This window comes from Pteropus medius, unplaced genomic scaffold, assembly GCF_902729225.1.
Source record: "Pteropus medius unplaced genomic scaffold, Ma_sr-lr_union100, whole genome shotgun sequence".
Lineage (NCBI taxonomy): Eukaryota > Metazoa > Chordata > Mammalia > Chiroptera > Pteropodidae > Pteropus > Pteropus medius.
This window is the reverse complement of record NW_024351729.1, coordinates 9,181,175-9,198,136: the sequence shown is the minus strand read 5'-3', so window position 1 is coordinate 9,198,136 and position 16,962 is coordinate 9,181,175. Positions and strand designations below refer to the sequence as shown.

Below are 16,962 nucleotides of genomic sequence, written 5' to 3'. Positions count from 1 at the left end.
GACATCCATGCCCTAATCTCCCAGAACTTGTGAACATGTAAGGTTACATGGTAAATTAATTTTACAGATAGAATTAAGGTAGTTAATCAGCTGACCTTGAGATGGGGAGATTTTTCTGTGTTATCTCACTGGGACCAATGTAATCACAAGGGTCCTTATAAATAGAAGGAGGAAGAAGAGAGTCAGTGTCAGCGTGATGCAATGTGAGAAAGACTTGACAAGCCATTGCTGGGTTTGAAGATGAAAGGGTACCATGAGCCAAGGAATGCAGGCAGCTTCTAGAAGATGGAAAAGGCAAAAAGCTAATTCTCCCCTAGAGCCTCCAGTAAGGAATACTGCCTTACTGACACCTAGATTTTAGCCCATTAAGACCCAGTGACATCTGAACTCCAGAACTCTAAGAGAATAAATTTGCGATGTTTGAAGGCACTACGTTTGTGGCAATTTGTTACATCAATGGGAAACTAATAGAGTGGACCATACTTTGAGGGACAAAGGTCTACTGTCTTCCTCCTAATATGGAGATGTCGTTCCCTTTCCCATCAACTATCTTCTCAGAGGGCAGCTCTCTCCCCATATGTGCATATTTTGAGAGAATTCTAACTGTTCATTCATTCAAGCCAGATTTTGTGAGGGAAAGTGAGATAAATCTGACAGTCTTTGTCCCCAAGGAGCTGATGAAACAGTAGGAAAAAAAGGCAAAGTCATAAATAACAACTATCTCACGAGTCATTCTGCCATCAAAATCCCCACTGAAAAACCTGTTCACCATTCTGTCTTTTACGACAGGTTCCCTTTGCTTTTCACCTGGACTCTGGAAAAAGCTTACTAACTGGAATCCCTGGCTTGGTTTCTCCTCTCTGCAAATTATCTTAAAACAATCACTGCACAATGAATCTCCCCGAAGTATGTGAGCATGTTCACTAACTGAGAGAAGAGGCCGGCAACAAGAAAGAATTTGAAGAGAGGAAAGACAGAAGATAAGTTATGAAACAAAGTCCCAGGGGAAATGGGGGGGAAATAAAAGGTATCACAATCCACGTGGAAAAGCAAGCTTTAGAAAGGAGGGGAGATAGTTCTCTTATTCTTGCAATTCTGAGAAAGGAGAAAAGGAGAAAAAGAAAGAGTGAAGTGCAAATAAAAACTTGAGATTGTGAAGAGTAAAATTTAAGGAAACTATTTCCTCTGTGTGAGAGTTTTAGAATTTGCTTAGGGCTAAAAAAGTGGAAAAAGTTTAGAGCTCCTTTTCGGGAATGTGACAGTAAACGGCCTAGATGAATGAAAGGATGCTGAGCAGGACTGAACGCCCTCTGATGCCGGATAACACAGAGCTGTCATGGAGCCGACTGGCATGGCCTTCCCTAGAGAGTCTCAATAAGCTGCAAGCAGGAGCAGAGAAAAGGAATGATCCAAGGTTAAAACCATAAGAAACATAGTAGTAGATCCTTGGGCTCAGGGATATGGGGGCTGAGAATCATTAAGGTAGCCGATCAAAGCATCTGTGAAGATGGAAGACTAGGGAGAGGCTAAGGGATGAGAGCTCCAGTGGAGAACAAAGAGCAGATGTTAAAGAGATGGAGAGGATGAGAGGGGTGGGTAACAAGAAGGATGTGGCCAGAAAGGGAATGTTGGATATTGCCAATCCTTGGTCCTAGTTCTGCTGTCTGTTGTGTAAGTATACTCTTGTTTTCTAAAAACCAGCCTTTCACTTTTTTCAAGGAAATAAAGTATTCCCCAGAATTCCATGTGTCATGTAGTAAATGTTTTCGTAAGTTTTGTTTCTCAAGATTTTACCACCCTGGGCAAGCTCCTCTGAGTGTATCCTGTTGAAATGTGGTCCTGTAAATAAAGCACATTGTTGCAGAGATGGTGGGACCTGCCTGTCTTGGTTGGACACTTTATATCCATTAAAGGAATCAAAGATAGCATTAGCACTTTTAGGAGATACATCAATTATTGCCTCAAAAGGAGCTTATTCTGCTACGAACACACCCTGAATTACTTCTGTGACAAGTATCTCCTGTCTTATACTTGTGTAGTGACTAGAATGTGAGGGTAGGATTTTGCATCCATCTTTGTTAAATTTCGATCTGTAAATTCTGACCCATCGCTCCAGCTAGCTGTTATCTTTCAGAATCTTGCTTTTTTGCCACCCAAAACAGGGAATACATTAGTCATTCCTTCCAATTTTGTGTCATTTTAAAAATCCGTTGACATCTTCTATATCTTGTCCAAATTGCTGATTTGAATTTTGGATGGGCCAGAGCCAAGTACAGAGGCCAGAATATTGCCATGAAAACTTCTCTCAGAGTTCATATTGATCTTTTAATCCATGTTCATTTGTTTACTCATTCATTCGGTCAGTCACAATATACAGACTATTCTAGAAGCTGAGCTGTAGGCAGTGACATACAACCGTTGACCTGCTTTGGAGTTGGTAGTCTAGAAAGACAGATGTTTGATGAGCGTTATAGAAAGGACGTAGAGATGCTTTGGGTGTCATAACAGGGGACCTATCTTAATCTAGAGTCAGGGAAGCCCACTCTAAGAATTGATGTTCATTTAAACTGAGGATGAGGGATGAGTACGACTAAGACAGGAGAGGGGAAGGGGAGAAGAGATGGAGATCCCAGGAAGAGTACACAACATCTACTAAAGGACAGGACTGAGGGTCTAGAAGCACTTCCAAAGGAATGAAAGCTTCAGGCTTGTTGGAGCATTAAATGTTACTAGGAAGGATATTTTAAATGAATTTGGATCAAAAAGGCATGGGGCATACGTGTGCAAGGCCCTGCAAACCATCTTATAATTTTGAGCCTTATTCTAAGGGCAAGCCATTGAAAGGTTTTACTCAGAGAAAGAATGTGATTTGCGTATTTAAGAAGGTCATTGTGGTTTCTATGTGGATGAGTTAGAAGGGATCAAATGGATGCTAGTTAGGATTCTAAAGCAGTATCAAGGGGAGAAAAGTGGACCGAGATGGGGCAGAGTAGAAAATGACTCACAAATTACTGGGGAGGAAGGGATTCGTTTGTGTTTAACTAGATGCAAGGAATGCGGAAGGCAGGGAATCTGGATGACATCCAGGTTTCTGGCTGGAGTGTTTGTTTACGTGGATAGTGGTGCCATTTCCTGAGAAAAGGAGTCCTGGTGGAGAAGCACATGCATGAAGGCCTGGGAGGCATCAACGTCCAGATACTTAGAAAGCAGCTGAATCTCTCAATCTGCAGCTAGCTCTAAGGAAGGGATACAGATTTAGGCACTGTCAGCATTCAACAGTGGTTCTCAGCCCTGGCAGCGAAATGGAATCACCTGGCGAGTTTTAAAAATATACCTAGAGCTGAGTCCCACCTTGAACAATTAAATCTGGGTCTGGACAGTGATTATTTTTTTTAAGTTTTTCTAGTGCTTCTAATGTCCATCCAGAATTGAGAACCATGAGTGAGAGAGAAAAGGGAAGTCACAGAAAAGTAAAGGACAGTATGAAAAAAAAAAAGAAAAAGAAAAAAGAAACAAGGTGGCATAGAACAGACCACTTTTTAGTTATAACCACTCACCTATCAACTAATTTACCTGCATGAACTATCTACTCATCCACATCTTTCCATTTTTTGTGCATCATTTCAAAAATATCAGTTCTAGGTTGAAACAGTTTTACTTTTTGAAAGGGTATTCCAGTTCTCTACTGCTGCATAATGAGTCACCCCAACACTGTGGCTTAAAACAACAATCAATCTGTTATTTTTCAACGTTTTGGTGGGTCAGGAATTCGGAAAGAATTTGCTGAGTGGGTCTGCCTTGGGGTCTCTCATAGAAACAGATGGAGGAGCTGGTATAGTCGGGGAGAAGGATGCTGGTACGGCTAGGGTCTGGTTGGGCATCTTTTTCTCTTCATGGAGTCTCAGGTCTTTTCCATGTGATCTCTCCTTACGGACTAGTCTGGGCTTCCTTATAGCATGGTGGCCTTAGAACATTCAGATTGTTTACATGGCAGTCCAGAGCTCCAGCATAAATATCCCAACCAGTGAGGCAGAAGCTGAATCATCTAGCTTTGGAAGTCACATAGTGTCACCCCTCTTCCTGCTATCCTGATCAAATCAGTTCCAAAAGGCTACCCAGTTAAAGGGGAGAGGCACAGACCCCACCCTCTTAATACGGGAGATATTGTTGTGGTCCCTGGAGAATAAAATTTGCCTCAAAGAGTTAAAAATAACAATAATCTAGATTTCTTTCCATCAGTTCTGGGTCTGTATTTTGTCAAGTCACTGAACATTTGAGGAAAATAATAATTTAACAGTTATAATACTAAATGAAAACTGAGAGCTTAAAAAAATGATATAATTTGATTCCTAAAAACTTGACTTGTAGAGCAACAGATACATTCTCAAGTGGACTTTTCTCCTATCTAAAAAATAGTAAAATTAAAGTCAGATAAACAAAGTATCTTAAATCTTATAATTTAGTCCATGATAAATTTTTCATATCAGAATTCTCACTTTTATTTTAACACTTGCGGGATATATGTGTGTATATATATATATCTATATCTAGATAACTATATAGATATTTCTATCTATCTATCTATCTATCTATCTATCTATCTATCTATCTATCATCTACCCACCCACCCACCTATCTCAAATGGTTGCTCTTAGTAGCAGTTGACCCTGTAATCTCTGTTGAGACAAGCAAAGGGCTTAATACACATTTCATTGCATGCATTGAACTAGCATGTATTCAGTGTATACCTCCATGTTGTCTATAATTGTATTTGATTTTTCCTCATATTTTCCCAGAACGACAAGTTAGATGTGCACATAATTTAGGGCAGGGTGAGCCCCTGAGGCCATTGGAAATCTGTTTGCAACCAGCATATTACACCCACATAGTATTAGGATTTAGGTAAATACTTTCTCTGATGAAATCCATATTTGGATTTATTAGGGAAGAAAAAAAAGGCAATGTTATTTTTATAAGACATTTTGTTTTTGGTATTTTAATCAGAATAGAGAAGTAAGATAGTTTTAATTTATCTTCTGCTTCTAACTTAGATTATTCAGTCAAAATCTTTCCTCCTTTCTTTGGAAGTTAAGGTCTCCACTTGGCAGGGGGTGGGGGGATGGGTGGGTAATAATTGACATCCACTCTCCCTGTGGATTTTTTTTCTCACTCATTCACAGAATTTGCAGATAAAGAGTACCATAAAAGTGTAAGTCACTAATACCCTTTAATCAATACCAGAATAAAGGAGTTAATTACCCTTTAGTCAATACCAGAATAAAGGAGTTAAGTTAATCTCTAAATTATACCAATCTTGGATATTTCTTCACTGTGGCATGAAGGAAGGAGACTATCTGAACACCGTGGAAACCAGGAACACATTCTCTCTTTGGGGGAACTGTGTTTGTTCACCCACATATCATTTTTTTTTTTAATTTTAATGGGTTTGACCAATTAAAAAAAGGTATGCTGGTTTAAACAACAGTAAAAATTATCATCTGACCAGATCTTGTCTCTCAATGATTTTATTAGTTTATTCGTTTGCTTTTTCTCTAAAGGCAGTAAAAAGAGTTAAAGCTAGTTGTACAGTCTTAGTTAAATAACTAAAATTACAGTTTGAGTCAATAAAAAAAACATTAACAAATGTCCATTATTGGATGAGCAGATAAAGAAAATGTGGTGTACACGTACAATGGAATATTATTCGGCCTTAGGAAGGAAATACTGTCATATGTCTTAACATGGATGAATCTTGAGGACACAGCGTTAAGTGAAATAAGCCAGTCAGAGGGCAAAATACTACATGCTTCCACTTATATGAGGCATTTAAAACAGTCAAACTCATAGAAGCAGAGAGCAAGAATAGTGGTTGCCGAGGACTGGGGGAGGAAGACGGGGGTTGCTGTTCAACGGATATAAAGTTTCAGTTATACAAGATGATTTTTAGAGATCCGCTGTACAACACTGTGCCTGTAATTAATACTGTATTGTACACTTAAAGAGAGTAAACCTCATGTTAATGTTCTTACCACAAATAGAAGACAAATGTTAACTTTATGTAAATGATCCCCAGTAACCATTTCAATACATTTTTATTGATAATTATCTTCAAGGATTGAGAAGCACAGTTGTGAAGGGTCCAGAGACAGGGGAGCAACAGAAATGCCGTACCAGCGAACGATAAAGGGGCCTTAGAGATGGTTTAATTCCTTTATTTTTACAAGAAACTGAGTACAGAGATGTTATGTACTACATTCAAACTGAGGCAGCTGCTTTGTATCAGGACTAAGGGTGTCCCAGATTCTCTGATACGTGACCCCTTTTCGGTCTTGCATGGCCCCTATGAGAGGGAAAAGATCACAGATTCATCCGGTGTCAGGGTTGGAAAGGGTTTCGGAGATCCTCCATGTGAATTCCCCTACTTGGCAGATAAGAAAACTGAAGCTCAGAGAGGTTACACAATGTATCGAAGGACACATAGTTTTTCAAGAGAATTAACAAGTCTCTTGTTTCCTTAAACATCATTAGAAATAGAGTATACTTTGAAGAGAAAATAAGGCTACTAAATCATCGTTTGCCCTAGAAGTTGAGAAGACTCCCTACGCTAGTGGCAGCATGGCTCAGCTTACTAAGGGAAGGAAAATTATACAGTTTGTATTATAATTAACTAATTACTTTAGCAAAGTCGTTCTTGAAGTTTTTATTGATTTTCTTCAATAAACATATAAATCTCATGCTTTTAGAAGATTGAATTCCAAAATAGGTATTTCAATTTCCTTTTTACATATAACATTTTGTTATACTCTCAAATATTGTGGGGGCCTACGGAAATCTCCCACTGCGGGAAGTATAGTTGACTGACAGCCCAACCGCTACCCTTCTGGATCCTTTCATGCCACACTCCCCCCAGGATGATTCCAATCAACAAGTGAAGTGGTGGAGCACTAGTGAAAGCTCATTTCTGGAGAAACTGGAGTCCCCCAGCAGGCAGTTTCTGCTCAAGGACTCCCCATCAGCCTGCAGAAACTTTCTTAGAACAGCACTGCAAGTTGAGGCTGCCTACCCAATTTTCCTTTCTTCTCCCTCTTCTTTCAAAGATGTCAGACCCACATGGAAGTTTGTAAAGTTTCCCTGCCTGCTCATATTTCCTTTCTCTTGTTTTTTCTTTTATAAGCTCTCATCATCCTCCCCCTCACCAAAAAACAAAACAAAACAAAACAAAACAAAAAACAACAAAAAAACCCCTCTTGCTTATCTAATCCCATCTTGGCATCTGCTTCTTGGAGGACTCAAAGGAACACAAATATGCTTTTCCTAATTACTCCTGTCTTTTCCCCACTGACATTCTAATGCTTGTCCCAAACCAGGAAGGGGTGCTCCACTTCCTCCTCTCTTCTTCTGAGTAGCTGGGAATCATCATGATAAAATCTTGGCTCAATTATTTAACTAAATATTGATTAACAAATATTTGAAGACATAAATTCTATATAACTATTACAGAAACTATTAAGCACACAAATAAATTTAAAGTCCATTTGTGCTTATAAGAAACTTGTAATCAAGTTGTGAAATCACAGAGAAAAAGTGGTTTTAATAATAATATAAGTGGTATATTTTTAAGTGCTGAATCAGTCTATCTATCTATCTATCTATCTATCTATCTATCTATCTATCTATCAGCTATCATCTACTTAATCTATATGGATAGATTTTTAGTGCTCAAGGTCAGAAGAGAAGAGACCACTGCAATCTTGTCATTTTTTTTTAATCTGTAAAAATTAGATAGTTTAATATGAAGGATCATTGTGAGAAATAACTAGAATATTGGTAAAATATCCATAAATTCTAAGGGATTGCCAACAGAGGCAACTTTTTTTCTGCTGCCAAAGGTTTTAATTTTTGATGTGCTCTTGTATTCTTTGGCATTAACCATCTATCTTATACATATCTCTCGGCCACAGGGCAAAAGAAGCTATAATGAAAGGCTGGAAGGAGAGCAGGGCAGGAGCAGCAGAACAGAAACACTGTGAATTCTAATCATCTCGCTTGGAAAAAGCAATGTGATGCTAATCCTGCAATAGTAAATTTCTTCTTACCCCTGAAACTGATGCTGACATTTCCTTTTACTCATTCAATTCCTTTAGACTCCTTGTCAAATCTCTTCTAGTTGCCAAGCAACAATAACAGCAGTTCTGTACATAAGCATTAGGCAATAACTACTGTAAGTGTCTCTCCTTTCTTTGAAAGGGCAATTTAATGACCCTTTCCTACGAGAAAATAATGACAAAAACCCGCCAGTAGTGAAACCTGAAAGCTGTGTGTATGTGGTTGTGTTCTTGCTGTTTGAATCCAAGGATTGGGCTAAATTGACTTAAACACTCCTAAAAACTTATGAAATTACATGTGCCCCCAAACTTGCATGGTTTGGTCTTTTAAAACAACTGCATATTATTAAAACTTGTCTCAAGTTCCATGAAATGAGCTCTCTATTAAATGGAGTTAGTATTTTAAAGATGTACGATAATGGGTTTCTTCTGTACTTTCTCTGATCCTGCTAAAATCTCTTTAATCAAATGCTTGTTTTTTTCTGACCAAATTTCCCCCATGTAAAGACTCGGACTATATTTCGAGTCTTTACAACACAGATCAACGTAAATATAGGAAAAGAATAACAATAAAATGGGACATCTGCTCACCTGTCATGGATAGACTCTAGGACACAAAGTCTCTCTCAGTCATCGGCAGAAATGTTGAGATGACCTGTTTCTGTTCTCGCTGTAGACAAGAGGCTCTTATCCCTTTTCCTATTCCTCCTCCATTATTTTAATGACTCTATACAATTATTCTTTACAACCCAACTTACCTCTATTATGTTAACAGCTCTACAAGTTATTCACAGTTAGTGGTACAGCTCAGCAAAGATATTATAGACTAAGCTATTTCTCAATTCCATAGCATCATATATTCTAGTCTCACTTATTTTTTGTGAGACTCAGCAATAGTTATCAAAGTTTGAAAAAGTCAAGTCCAGTTTTATGTACTTTTTCTCACTGGGCTTTTTATTTTGTTTACTTTCTAATCTCAGTTCTACGTCAATTTATATTTTATGTTAACTAGAGCTCCTTTTCCATTTTTTTCAAATTGTAAAACAAACAGATGAGCTCCCCAGATCCTTCATAGCTTATATGATTAAGGGCTCATAAAGCAGCTCCACATTTATTGATGTATTTGATGATTTTCAGTAGGTGTTATTATCATATCCAAGCTACAGACTAGAAAACTGAGGCCCAGAAAAGTTAAGTGACTTGCTCTAGGCTGCTCGACTAGTAATAGGAGAGCTAATAATCTCTGCCTCTGTCTCCAAACTCCATGTTTTCCGTGACCTTACTTCCCCGAATCTCACTTCCCAAGTGTCCTGGGTTCTCTAAGTTGCTTTAGGGATTGGTTATTAGTTGGAATTCGTTATCGGCCCATAGCTGGACACTCAGAAATATTAACTCCATTTTACACACAGGATCCTCTTTACTTTCCACCACCAATTTTTTTTTTTGCTAAATTGCTTTCTATTTAAACTAATTTATAATAATGTATGAAAATTTCTAATTAAAAATTTTATTTTGTCTATGCCAGTTCTAATAACCCTTTCTTATTACTTGAGAATTAAATCGAAAATTTTATAAATCAATTTAGCTTGGTATCCTAGTGTTTCACATAAGAAATAATGTAATAGTCATTACTAAGTTCTATCCTTAACTCATCTATGATTTTCTAGTATTGAATTTCTTCAAAAATATGTCATTTAGAAAAAAGCTGTAAAAAGTGAGTATGCCCTAAATATAAGATCCCTTATTAGCCCAAGGATTTTGTTCTGGTATTTCTCCTTAACAAAATAAGATATGAGGATCTCTTTCTCTCTCTCTCTCTCTCTCTCTCCTCTCTCTCTCTCTCTCTCTCTCTCCCCCTCCCCTCCTCTCCCTCTCCCTTCTTTCCTTCCTTCGATTTTTTTTTTTTTGGTCTAGCAGAATATGACTGGTTACTCACCAAAAGACATCACTTGTTATAGTGAAACCTACCTGAGACCATTTGTCATTGATAAGTATTTCATAAATATGCTTTTTTGCAGAACTACCCCAAGTAACCTTAGTTTCTGTTTTTAGAAGCAATTTAAAACTTGTTTTATTTAATAGTAAAGAGAATACTAAAATGAGATGACATTTCCATTAACCTATATTTCAGTTTTCAAGAAGGCTTGAGATTTTGCAAAATATTGTGAATAGGAAATGTCTCTAAAGAACTTAACTATTCAAGCAGGCATGTTCATTCATCTGTTATCCATTCATTTATCTGATTCTAAGTGGGGGTCAACTATGTGAAGGCCCAGTCCCTGCCCCTAAGAAGCACAGAGTCTTACACGAGGACACAGACAACTAACAATCACAATACAAGGAGTAAAGTCTGTATGCTGAAAGCATAGGAGATAAAAAGATATTTTAAGATTTAAAAGATATTTAAAACACAGAAACAAACAAAAAAACAAACAAAAAAAGAGAATAGAAGAAGTCCAAATAATTCAAGTGGTGCAGAAGGAAGGCGAAAGGAGATATGTGGAACGTTTGTAAAAGTGAGGAGAAGGAGGGTTGGGTCCCTGGAGGAGGACATCCCAGATACTGAAAACTACTTTTGCAAAGTCCTGGAGGCAGAAACATTCAAGGTTAGGCTGGCTGCTGTGTTGCGGGGGGCATGTGGAGAAGTGGCTATAGATAAAGGTGTAAAAGTGGATGGAGGTCAGGTCACACAGGAGATGGATCACACATGTCACACTAAGGAGACTAAACTTTGACTCCAACAATATTTCTATTTAAATCCTTACAGTTTATAGTTCAATAATATAAAGGTATTGTAAAATAAAAAGTCACAAAGAGAATCAACTGTAAATTTCAGTTGTCTTGGATATTAAAGCTTAAGTTATTAGTTCCTCTTCTGAATTAAAAGCTGCCTGAGGACAGAAATGATAATTTCACCAAAGCACCTACTCCTTTTCAATGTATCCAATAGTGGACCCACTAGAGATAACTGGTGAGTTCATCGCAAGGCTTTTATTGAGTATTTAATTTCCCATAGCGCTTGACTAGATGTTGTATAAGAACACTACACAAATTCTGTAATCAGATCTCTAAAAGCTTATAATTTATAATTTAAGATGTAACAGTTGTTATTAGTCTTAATTTTCAGAACTAAAATGTCATTGCTCTGTGTGACAGATTGAGAAACAAACTAATCATAAAAAGGCCATAAAAGCTAACAACTAAAGGAAATAAATGTACTACAATAAATCAATGTAAAATTATAAATGATCAGAATTTTCAGTTGTTTATTATGATTTATTTTATTGAGTTGAGAAATCTATTAACCTTTTGGCATAGGAAGATGGAATTTACTAATTTGGTTAGAGAAGATCTACTTTCATTGTCATATGGATTGATAATATTTACAACTTAAATATTACCCTCTTTCAATATAATGCCAACATTTAGATAAGTTACTGAAGTGCGATAGCAAAAAACACCATCTATTGTTAATCTTCATACACATATATGACATCGATCATGACAAGTGGATAACGTGGTGTCTAAGCCAATGCATTGGAGCGTTCACACTGAACCTCTGTGGCCTGTGTGCCGACAGATCAGTCTTCTTCCCCTTATTGGCTCGATGCCACCTCTGTTTTCAATAAGACGCTATCTTTGACTGCTGAGCCTACCATACTGATCTGTCTACTAGTTATCATTTTCAGGGAATCAATTGCTATGACTCTGTTTAAAGTGCTTTTCTTTCTCACAGCCCAACTTCAGGAGCTATTCAATTCATCCATCAGCAGACATTTGGAAAGGGGCCAATCTTTGGTCAACACTGTGGTGCTGGACTCAGTTTCTCAAAATGAGGAAAATAAAGTCTCACCTGAGTATATGACTGTGAGTCATGGAGAGTATGAAGCTTTATTGAAGGGGCACATATTTCTGCTATTGTTTGCTCAACGGTCAATTAGTAATATTGTATTTGCATTAAAATAATATATGGAATGTATTATGAAATAGAATAGAATAAACAATTTGCATCAATTTTTAAGGTAACACATAAGACTCCAAAGAAATTTTATGTCGGTGGAAGTTGGTTTTGACCATGTATGGAGAGATTTGGGGTAACAAGTTGGTTTGCCTGATTTTAACCTCAAACTTCTGTGTCCTTACTAAACAGAAAAGTTATTTAATACGAAGATTTAAAAAACATGCAGCATAGTAGTGGATGGGGCCAGAGTGAGCTTTTAACAAAATGTCACTCCAAGTCATGCTTCTGCCTAAAACCTTTCAACAGCTCCTTCTGCCCTTTGAATAAAGCCCTTCACGGCTCTGTCTTAGGTTCTAAAGCTTTCCAGGCACGGACCCCCTTTGGCAGTCTGGTAAAGCCTGTGGGGTCCTACTAAGAATAATGTTTTAAAATGTGCGAAATAAAATCCATATGACTACAAAGGAAACCACTCCTACTGAAATAAATTTTAAATATTAATGAAATAACAAATTTATGCTACAGTAATATATGTTTCTCTACCAACATCAAATAACAATATAGTGCAGGTTCCATACGGTCATTTTGAAGTAGTGATGAACAAACAATATTCAGGATATCTGTTACAAATGTAATTTTCTGTGATTTCTAGTTGTGAAAGTCACAAGTATTCATGCTACTACTGTGGGTTTTCTTTTTCCTTTGATTACATTCATGACTGAAGGAAATGCTAAACTTCATTTAGAAGTTAGTGGAGATGAAAATGTATTTTTTTCCCCATTCAAGTACATGAAATCCTGAATTGCACCTGTGGATCCAGGAACACAGGTGAAGACCCAATGTTCTGCCAACACTGGCTCCTGCCATACTTACTCTCTGATCTCTTCTCCCATCACCATTCCTTCTGCCACACGGACCATTTGCTCTTCAAACACATTCAATTTAGTCCACCTGGGCCACCTGCTTTTGCTTTTCTATCTAGAATGCTCTGTCCTCGGATCTTGCAGTGTTTCTTTCCCGTTGTCTTTATCTTAGCTCAAATATCACCTCCTCCGAGAGGGCTGCCCTGACCAACCCCATCTGAAGTAGCCACCTTCCTTTGCCACTCTACTTTCCTCTTAGTAGTTACCGCTGTCTGAAATGACTATTCATCTATATGTTTCTTTTTTACTCCCCATTTCCTTCCTTAAAAACAAGCTCCACGGGAGCAGAGATCTCATCTATATGTTTGGTGCCATATCCCTAGCATCCAGAACAGTGTTTTGGCACAAGGTAGGGTCTGATATATCTTTGCCAAATGAAAGAAAAAATAGTAAGAACTCCACAAATGTTACTTCTCTCATCCTCCACTCTGTTTTAGGTACTGTAGGGATAGAAAGGGGTGAAAGACAAACTCCTGCCCTTATGTAGTTTACAGACTAGTGGAGGGAGGGAAGTGGCCATGTGGAAGGTGGACAGAGCTCCAGTCCAGGCTCTCCCACTCTGCTGTGCATCAGGGACAAATCCCTTCTAGGACCTCAATTCCCTGAAGCCAGATGAATGGGTTGGACAAATTTATCTCCATGGTCTTATGTGGTCTATGGTTTATGACCATATAGAGCTGATGCTGCAAGGTAGCATATGTGGCAAGTGAGGGATTTTGACCCTAAGTGGAGGCAGCCTCACAGAGGAGGACAAGACGTGGAAGGATTCTGAAGTGTAATCAGCCTCCAATCAATGATGAGAAGGGGGAAAATCCCCCTTCACCATATTCTTAAACTCTCAGTGTTGAAAGAAATTTAAAAGGCTAAATGCAGCACAAGCACGAGGCAGGGCGCCGGATATCTCTATATGAGGCCATTTCTGGAGACATAACATATTACTTAGCTCTTAGATGCAACCAGCATGATGATTAAGAGTATGAACTGTAGAATGGCACTGCTGGGTTTAAATTCTAGCTGTGTCGCTTACTAGCTATGTGAATTTAGGCAAATCGCTTAACTTCTCTTATAAAATGAGAATAATAATAGTATTAACTTTATGGAGTTATGGCCAAGATTAAATGAAGAAATGGATGTAATACACTTAACACATTCGGTAAATGCTACTCATGATTCTGTTAAATGGTTTTCTAGTGTGTCAAACTTACTGTGTATCCACCGCCCCACCCCCTGCCCAAAAAACCCCACCATTTTCCCCTTCTTCCATTGTAATTGAAGTTTTACCAGCTAGAGACAACATTAACCAGTCTGGAGTTTCTGCAAAAATCTGCATACAAGTTTATCTTACCTTCTCCTTGACATTCCCATGAGTATTGAGTTCAGCCATCTTGCTTCCAGTGGAATAAGCCCTATAAAGAAGGGTGGAAAAAAAGGTTAACTTTAAAGTTTTAAAATTGATTTCTCAATGTTTTATTTTTATGCTTTCTTCGAACATAGTAAATAATTTCATTCAGCCATCATCATAAATATCATTTTGGAATGGAATAATACTTTCAAGCTAAACATTTCTCTTATATATGTTCTAAAAGCATTTTATGATAACTAGAAGACAATGTAAAATATTTTATTCATACTGGATTGATATGGAAAATGACAGAAACAAATGGGTATGTACCCAAAATGTGTTTCTTCTTATTATATTAAAGAAAAGTGGTCTAAAACAGTGAGAGGAGGAAAAGCATACCTATTTTAGTCATTGTCATCACAATCCTTACTGCCCCAAAGCTTTTATCAGCTTCTAGTTAATATAACAAACATTTACTGAGTCTTTTCTGGCATGTATGTAACTACATGATGCACTCAAGGAAGAAACAGGAGAAATAATATGAGATTTAAATATAATAAACACTGTATATGGCAGATTCAAAACTCGCTTTTTTTAGTTACCAACATATCATGAACTTCCATACATATAAACCTTCACCATATTTTTGATGACCATAAATTCGTGACCTTGAGATTCAAATGGATGCTTAAAATTGCCCATAATCCTTCTGTTTCCCTTAATTCTTTAGTTTTTCTGCCTTTGGTGTCCAATCTCCTTTGTGAAGTGGCCCATTCTGAGATCTGTATTCTTAACATCAAGCTGTGATGTTTTCTTTCTTCTCATCTGGTCTAAATCTTTCACCATTATGATAGAAGCTGGATCTTAAGTCTTTAATACTTTAATCTCTTTTTAAAATAAAACATAAATCACTTAAAACAGGTGAACGGATTGGTTCAGAAATTAGCATCTAGACAGGAGAAGATATCGATATACCACCTATTTGCATGTTTTTGTCAATCAAGAACCACTGAAACATTTTCCTATATTCTTTTTGGCTTTTGTAACAAAGAACATATTTGGAGTTGACACATTTTAGGAATAACTTACAAAAATCCTCAGATTTCTCCTCACTATTTTCTTTTAAACCTAGATCTTAAATAAACTATAAATTCAGATCCATTACCTTTGTTGATTTTAGGATGAAAGCTTAGCAATATGTAATCTTAACTCTATTACCATTCAAATAGGAATCCCCATAGATATATTATTATATGTTGCCAAATATTAGAAAAATAAGATTTTATTTTTATAAGTTTTTCAATAATAGTGTCACTGACAGGCACATGCATTTGGACACGGTAACAGGAGATACTCTGCAGACTCAATCCCCAGTTAAGGCAGCTCCTTCCCATATGCTCTACTCAGAGTGTTCATCCCTTTGAATACACCTCCCATTTAATGAACTTCCAAACAATAAATTTTATATCCTCTGACTTGGCATATGGGAGAAAGGAAATAAACTAGCTGGCAAATAATATCTGAATTTCATTCTCATTTATTCACGCCCCTGAAAGTTACTAGTAAAAGATAAGAGAATTATTTTCTGATCATAACAGTGATAGAGATGGCATGTGAGGTACGTGGACAAATAACCACGTGTTTTTCTTTACAAGCCATAGATGAAAGTGAAATCTTTGATCAGCCATCATAATGCCTACAAGATGGTCTACAATCGTGATACTTGAAGACATTTGAGCGGTTGATTTCCTTATTCAAATGGCAGTTTGGGCATCGTGTATACATTCTACATTTTTGGTGTTTTTCTGTGTATGAAAGCGTATGTATGTGCGTGTGAGAGAATGAGGATGGGGGAGGGAAGGAGGGAAGAAGTGAAGGAGAGAGAGATACAGGTTATACCTATGGAATTATAAAGGATTGAAGGTGACAGCAAGATTCGGTGCTATTTGCTAGGATGGGTCTGTGAGCCACAATTCCTTTCATTAGATTAGATTAGCTAAATCTTCTAGATGCACCTAATTTTGCCATTACAGATCTATGAAATCTGAGGAAAAGAGTTTTTGTTTTTGTTTTGCTTTGATGTCTAGGATTTGGGTGTGCAGCATTTTCTAAAGCCGGAGAGTTCAAATCCACAAAGGAACCCGAGAGAAATTCCATAGTATTCATAGGACGAAAAAAATATATATTTCCTTGGCAATTCCCTTTCTCTTTAATCTCAAAGTCTGACTCAAGAAAGGCTCTTTTTTGGTAGTGATGCCAGTAAGATTACATTATTTTTGTGTGGAACGAAAATGCTAGATGTGAGGGTAGAATTAGGCTACTACAGGTTTCTCTGATGGAAAGGTAAGACAAAAAGTAATTGTAGGGAGTAATTGTGTTCTTTGTTCGTTTTACTCTTTAAATTTTCTTTTCCTGCATGGAAGGCTGTCTCTGTAGACTCTGCCTTTTGTGTGGCTTCCAGTGCTCTCTCCACACCAAGGCTTTCTGCTGGCCAGTGGATAACTGAGGGACTGGGAGGGACATCAGTTCCAGCTCCAGTCATGGAAGTTAGATGAAGGATTTCAATCTAAACAGAACATATTTTTGATTTGCCTTAGAAAATTAAGAGTTTCAAGTGACAAGATTGTCAATTTG

At 37.4% G+C, this 16,962-nt stretch overlaps 1 protein-coding gene and 1 long non-coding RNA gene across 2 annotated transcripts in view; both read right to left on the bottom strand.

Moving 5' to 3' along the window:
* The window catches only part of SPATS2L (spermatogenesis associated serine rich 2 like), a 143,937-nt gene that overhangs the window by 59,180 nt on the left and 67,795 nt on the right, over positions 1–16,962 (bottom strand). The window contains exon 3 of the mRNA XM_039844911.1: positions 14,332–14,392. Within this exon, the coding sequence (XP_039700845.1) occupies positions 14,332–14,370 (39 nt within the window). The 5' untranslated portion in view covers positions 14,371–14,392. The remainder of the gene's footprint in view (positions 1–14,331; positions 14,393–16,962) is intronic.
* On the bottom strand, positions 6,197–9,951 carry LOC120587512 (uncharacterized). Its single transcript, XR_005648989.1, has 2 exons — positions 8,697–9,951; positions 6,197–6,418 (listed from the first exon to the last, which is right to left on the bottom strand). It is a non-coding gene; the product is annotated as an uncharacterized LOC120587512 (long non-coding RNA).